Source organism: Austrofundulus limnaeus, unplaced genomic scaffold (assembly GCF_001266775.1).
Source record: "Austrofundulus limnaeus strain Quisiro unplaced genomic scaffold, Austrofundulus_limnaeus-1.0 Scaffold142, whole genome shotgun sequence".
Taxonomy (NCBI): Eukaryota; Metazoa; Chordata; class Actinopteri; order Cyprinodontiformes; family Rivulidae; genus Austrofundulus; species Austrofundulus limnaeus.
The window spans coordinates 575,528-582,483 of record NW_013952544.1 but is presented as its reverse complement, the minus strand read 5'-3'; the positions used below and the strand labels follow the sequence as shown (position 1 = coordinate 582,483).

The following is a 6,956-nucleotide window of genomic DNA, read 5'->3' as shown; positions in this document are numbered from 1 at the left end:
TTTAATTATTGTTTACTGACTTTATAATTACACACGTTTTAGGTTAATAAATATGGTTACAATAAAATTGTGGAATTCAGGGAAAAAATGGAAAAAGTGGAATTTAGAAAAACAAAACTGGAAAAAATGAAATTTAAGAAAAACTAAATTGGAATTTGGAAAATAATAATTATAAGGCCCTRGTCAACATAGGATGCAGGCACACCTACATCTTTGTACAGACAGAGCTGATGGAGGAGGAAAGGTGAGAAGAGATAGAGAAATATGTAAGAACTAAAAGAAAAATGGCAGAAATGCAAGAGGAAAATACAGCAAATGATGTTTGCTCTCAAAAAAAGTTCCAGAAATACAATGAAGCGCTCGGGTTTACTGTGCATATGGTCGAAAATGAATATTTGCAATAATCATTATCAGGTTTTCAATAGTATTTCAATTCAAGGGGGGTCGTGAAGATTTTTAAGTTCCCAAGGGGGGCATGAGAGAAAAAAATTGAGAACCACTGATCTACTGTAACAAAGACCTGCAATACTGCTGAAACACGTCTAGTATATCTAGTGTAAACAACACTAAGAAGACAAAAATTATTTTAACTGATTTAAAGCGGTTTATTTCCACCTACTGTAACAGAGTGTAGTGTGTAATTTTACAGTGTTGGTGGAATAAAATAGACACAAACTGACAAAAACCGTAACCAGTACCTAAAACCTTTAGAGAAAGTGGAGTTAAAGTAAAAAAAAGAAGAAAAAAAAAGAAAATGCTACTCAAGTAAAGTACTAACTTTCAAAAACTCTAAGAACAGTACCGATGATTGATGATTTATTGCCACAAACTCCATGACTTTTCATCATCCTGTWTTCTCTGAACTTTCTTACTTTTTCTGTATTAGCTGGTACTGATTCCTAAATACACGGAGCTTCCTGGYTTCCACGGTAGCGACCCAGCGTCAGAGAAGCACCGGGAGGACATGATCCGCTACACGTGTCTGGATTCCTTCCTGATCACGCCCATGCCCGCTCTGGCTGAAATGTGCTCCAAGCTCATCTGTAGCATCTCGTCCATCATCCACGACGGCTCTTTGCGTAAGTGGGCGCGGTGAATCAGGTTTGCTGGTTTCTAAGTGTGGCCGAATGTTTACTGATTAAAGGTATGTTCTGTGTTTGTTGTGTTCAGCCTGTCAGTGTGACCCTCAGGGCTCCATCAGCGGCGAGTGTGAGAAGGTCGGAGGTCAGTGTCTCTGTAAAACCAACGTCATCGGGCGACGCTGCGATCAGTGCGCACCAGGAACCTACGGCTTTGGAGCAAACGGCTGCGCTGGTGAGGCTGGTTTTAAAGACCAATCATGTGTGCACCTAATTAATACTTTTAAAAAGAGGGGGCATTATGTATTTTCCAGGCACTCAGTTCAATTATATGCAATAATTAAGTAACTATATTACTCTTAGTTGTTATGAAAATGCTGGATTAGGGCTGGGTGATTAAATGATAACGATATTTTTGCCATAGACACGTGATCAATATCAGGAAAAATACATTTGGTAGAACGTTGATAATGTAACTTATGGAAGTTTATGAAATTTGCGTAGATAAATAAAAGTTATAGACAGAATGGGACTGGAGGTTGTGACAACAACACACAATAACAAACACTGCAGCTGTAACATCACTACCTCCTCTATCCAAGCCGGTGGAGAGTGATGTGCAGATYGATACTGAAATATCGATACTACCGATACCAGAACTTTGTGTTCTAGAATCAATACTAAAATCAAAATATCCGTACTTTGATACTTTAGTTATTTCACATAATGTATATCATTAACAGGAAAATAGTGGAAAATAACTAAACTATTCCAATCTTGTCTTAAACATGTGGTTGGAGGGAACTACTTTTTCTTCTGCTTGGGTAATACATAAGCACAGTGGCACATGCTCCATCAGTCACTCAGTCTGTACATGTATGGCAGGTCATTTTAACATAAAATCTGCTTCTTCTGACTGAAGTTAAATTCTAGATGAGGGGTTCCCAAACTTTTTCATGCCGTGTCCCCCCAAACAACATTAGCTCTGGCCAGATACCTTCTTGCAAACACACAAACAATGCTACAAAATACAGTATACAAAGTAAAAACTTTTAAAATATTTTTTCTCACTTTTGTTCACTATTCAAAAATTATTGTATTTCTTAGGGATAAGAATATTAAATTGTGCTAAACAAATACAAGGTTAGGGTTAGAAAGACTTTTAAATTAAAAAATGACTTAATGTGTCATGTATTATTTATAAAGCGGTTATTTATAAAAAGCAGTACGTTTTAAGATTTACCAGACACATTATGTGTGTTATCACAAAGTATCAATATCGGATCAGTATCGCCAATACCAGTCAAATTTTACTTGGTATCAGTATCGGAAAGAAAACTGGCAGTATCGAACATCACTAGAATTTATTCTTTATGTGTCTTCGTCTGGCTTTATAAAATAACTGCGGTCACCACCTCACTGCGCATGTTTTTAATGAAATTTACAGAGGGGGGGATAAAAGTTACCGACCTGAAACAACAAACATCAACAGCTTCTRAAGCTAACTAGCAGCTAAAGCCCAGCTAAGCAATGTTGGGGACGCTGAGCGTCTACAGAGCTCAGTAGCGATGCAAAGACTGCAGCGAAATGAGACGAGTCATTGGATAAATGCTGGGCTTTGTCCCGCCCATCGGACGCTGAGCGTCTCTGGGGGTCWATGGAGMAGTGGGCTGGCCTCGGCTGTCCCAGACGCTCAGCTTCTGCATGATGATTGGATGATCTGTCGAAGGCTGAATCCCTTTTTGATTGACAGCGAAATGAGCGAATCAGCAATCTTTTGGTGTAAACATCCGTGGGAGCGTTTTTAAATTTTCATTCTGTTCTGATTTGAACCGGAGACTTTATTAATCCTTTTAGCAGCATTTTATTTGTTAAAAACGACTAGCGACAAATCGAGCTTCTATTTCTGGTGGTTGTTTTGTATCTGCTTGTGTTTGGAGACTGACTTCTATCACTCTTTCTGACTTCTATCTCAGTTTCTGTCCAGCGGGTGCTGCTGAACCCCTCCACCGTCACAAAGCACTCACAGCCGACACATATTGTGATGTAGGCCGAAACTGAGCTTCCCCTMCTTGAAAGACCAGCATCCGCTTCTGATCCCAAACGCTTTGAAATTGGCCTCTGTCTCTTTAAGAACCTCCTACCGTTTCTAACACTCCCGCTTCAGCACGTCTTCACAACATCGCTTCAGGGGAGGGGTGCTCTGTGGGCCGGGAACACAGCTGCAGACTGAGCTCCAGGGAGGTAATTTGGGTGAATAGGCGGAGCTTTGTACCAGGAAGCATTTAGGCAGCTCCACATGGCTACCAYAGGAGATTCAAGGGTTTCTCCAACATTCATGAATGAGTCAAAGCAACACTCTGGGTGTGTGTTTGAGGGAATGACATCACATTTTTAAAAAGTCAGTTGCATGATGCCCTGTTAAGTCACCGCAGATCAGATGGAATGAGCCTGCAGGACAGACATGACTCAGGAACCACCAGTTGAGGGTCAYTGTTTTGAAGGTTTGTCAGCAGTAAACTGTGTTTTCCTCCCGTACAGCTTGTAACTGCCACTCTGACGGCTCCGTGAGTCACCAGTGTGACCCAGTCACAGGTCAGTGCCAGTGCAGACAGGGAGCCACCGGACGCCAGTGCTCAGACTGCCAACCAGGCCATTGGGGCTTCCCCAGCTGCAGCCCCTGTCAATGCAACGGCCATGCAGACACCTGTGAGYCCAGGACAGGGGAGTGCAGAGGCTGCAGGGACAGCACCGCGGGACACCACTGTGATCGGTGAGGACCATTCAGATAAACTTTCCTCTTATCTTTTGCTTTTTGTTACAAAGCTGTGAATAAACGTCTCCCTCGTTCATCTCAGGTGCGTGGACGGGTTTTATGGGAACCCAGTGCTTGGCTCAGGGGACCACTGTCGCCCCTGCCCCTGTCCTGGTGTCCCTGGTTCAAACCACTTTAATGGACATTCCTGTCAGACTGACCAAGCCTCTGATCAGATCATATGCAACTGTAGACAGGGATACACAGGTGAGCAAACACAATCAGCACAGCTCAGTTTCTCCTGCCTTGGTTTGTCTTGTTTGTGCAAGTCGAGTGAACAATTCACCAAATTATCCAACTTTACCCACTCTTCTCCGAGGTCTCCGCTGTGATCAGTGCGCCCCTGGTTATTACGGCAACCCGGAGCGCCCCGGAGGTCAGTGTCTGCCCTGCGAGTGCAACAACAACATCGACCCCCAGGATCCTGGATCGTGTGACCCCAGGACCGGCCAGTGTCTGCGGTGCCTGTACCACACCGACGGCCCTTCCTGTTCCCGCTGCAAAAACGGGTATTTTGGCAACGCTTTGTCCCAGGACTGCAGACGTGAGTCGTTACAACTCATATGTCCTATAATCTTAAAGTGCCTGTGATATCCTTCAAATACAAAAAGTCAAAGAAAACATCTTCATGTTTAAGAAACTTGGCAAAATACACACAGTTTTATTCATTTTGTCACATAACTGGCATATTTTCTTTGGAATTTGGCTCAGTCAATTGAAACAGGAAGTGACATCAAAGGGGAACTTTTTCAGAAAAGGAACTCTCTGGTCTTTGTKTATTGATTCAAATTATTTAAACTCTGACTTTTCTTCATCTTTCAGATAGTGACTCAAAATAATCTAAAGAAACATCAGATTCTTCTCTACAGTCTGTGTTGTTAAATGTTGTAGCAATGCTCTGTTCCCATGCAGACATTCCCCTTTGACATCACTTCCTGTTGCTTCACATTGGATTATCTCAACAACCGTTCATCTCAGCGAWGTGAAATTCTTTTTGCAATATATTATCAATGTTAGCTTTCAATAAAAGCAGTCATATTTATTACAAAAATTTGATGTCACAGGCATTTTAAAGTTCTGATACAACATTTGTTGTTGGTTTGGAAGCTACAGCTGCCTTTGTTGTTGTTTTTGTTTTAAAGTTGATGTAATCTTTGGACACTTACCCTCAAATTCCCCCTTTTTTGGCGTAAAGAGTCGAACTAATCAGCTGTGCAACTCATACATGCTTCCCAGGTTGCACCTGTGTGCCCTCTGGCACTGTGGAGTCCTCTTGCAGTGACGGACAGTGTCAGTGCGACCCGCAGACCGGACACTGTCCTTGCAGGGAGAACGTAGTTGGCCTCGGCTGCGACCAGTGCGCCCCCGACCACTGGAACCACGGTCAGGAGCGAGGCTGCGAGCCCTGCAACTGTGACCTTCAACACGCTCTGGGAACTCACTGCAACCTGGTGAGGAAGAGTGTAAGAGCCCGTAGAAGCCGAAGGTGTTGATTCTGACAGAAAACCTGTCGTTCAGTTCACAGGTCAGTGCCACTGTCGCCCTGGATTCGGAGGCAAACACTGCACCGAGTGTGAGCAGCTTCACTGGGGAGACCCACAGGTGGAGTGTCGAGGTAACCCTCAACAAAAAGTGGTATACGCAAGTATCCTTTAAGTATACTGATTTTACCTTTAAAAAGTATACTTCCAATTTACTTTTTCTGTACTTATCTGAGATACAACAAGTTTATCTTATGCTATACTTGGTTTGAACTAAAAATATACTAAAAGTTTAAGTATATTTAGTTTATACAAATGTTAAAACTTTGCCAAGAGAAACTTTAATAGTACACTGAAAGTACATTTTCACACAGACTGGTTTATTTGTAGTATATTTCAAGATTAAATTAAAATTATACTTAAAAGATTACTTTAAGTATACTTTTAATTGTACTTTCATAAACTTATTGTGGGCCAATTTAGTCCTAGAAGTATACTTGTTAGTAAACTGTTAGTATACTTATATCAGTGTACATGGTAAATAAAAGTACACTTAGGGAAATACACTTTTAAATACTTTAGTATACTTAATGACATGTACTTAAAGTTTACTTCATATTGGTAAGTAAATATTATACTAAGTATACTAAATCTAAGTATACTTTAGTAGACTTGAAGCCGCACTAATCATCAGTGTACTTAGAGAGTGGTACTTTGGAACAACTAATTTAATACTAAATATACTTTAGTTGTATTTAAGTTGTACAAAAGCACAATTTTAAATGTATTAAGTATACTTTTAAATACTAAAATGGAGCAACTTCAAATATACTTAGTACACTTTAAGTGATAAACACCTAAAGTGTACTAAGTATATTTGAAGTTGGTACTTAATACTTAATACACTTAAAATTGTGCTTTTGTACAACTTAAATACATCTAAAGGATATTTAGATTTAGCATACTTAGTATAATATTTTTTCACCTGGGAACTCATCTTGTGACACAGAATGTCAGAAAATACATTATTCTGGAAGCAGAAATTAGGTAGTTTTCACCAGCGTGATGAATAAAAACTTCACTTAGAAGTTACTGAAAGTCGGGATATTTTGCACCTCAGCTGATATTCTTACTGTCCTCCTGTCCATCTGCTCTCCTCTGTCCGTTCAGAGTGTAAGTGCCACCCGCTGGGCTCAGAGACGGCCCAGTGCCACCGAGAGACGGGTCGGTGCGAGTGCCGGGCGGGGGCGGAGGGGAGGCACTGCGACCAGTGCGCKCGCGGCTTCACGGGCGTCTTCCCCGGCTGCGTCCAGTGTCACCCGTGCTTCCAGCTGTGGGACGACCACGTGTGCCAGATCCGGAGGGACTTGGAGCACATCCAGTACGTGGTGCAGGAGATGCTGGAGAGCGGGGTCCGGCCGGGAGTCGAGGACGCCCACATCAAGGAGCTGGAGAGGAAGCTGGATCAGGTGCGGGAYCTGATCGGGACGGGGGATGCAGACAGGATCCACCAGCTGATTGGACAGAGCATCGATGACCTCAGGTGAGCAAGTCACACTGTTAGTAATCCAGCTAACAGTC

General features: G+C 42.1%; 1 protein-coding gene across 1 annotated transcript in view; it reads left to right on the top strand.

The window, feature by feature from the left end:
• Positions 1-6,956, top strand: part of lamb2l (laminin, beta 2-like) — a gene marked incomplete in the record, with an annotated part of 76,721 nt that overhangs the window by 58,599 nt on the left and 11,166 nt on the right. Inside the window, 8 exon segments of the mRNA XM_014016281.1 lie at positions 887-1,079; positions 1,171-1,314; positions 3,621-3,852; positions 3,938-4,101; positions 4,214-4,438; positions 5,131-5,345; positions 5,413-5,509; positions 6,546-6,918. Of these exon segments, the coding sequence (XP_013871735.1) occupies positions 887-1,079; positions 1,171-1,314; positions 3,621-3,852; positions 3,938-4,101; positions 4,214-4,438; positions 5,131-5,345; positions 5,413-5,509; positions 6,546-6,918 (1,643 nt within the window).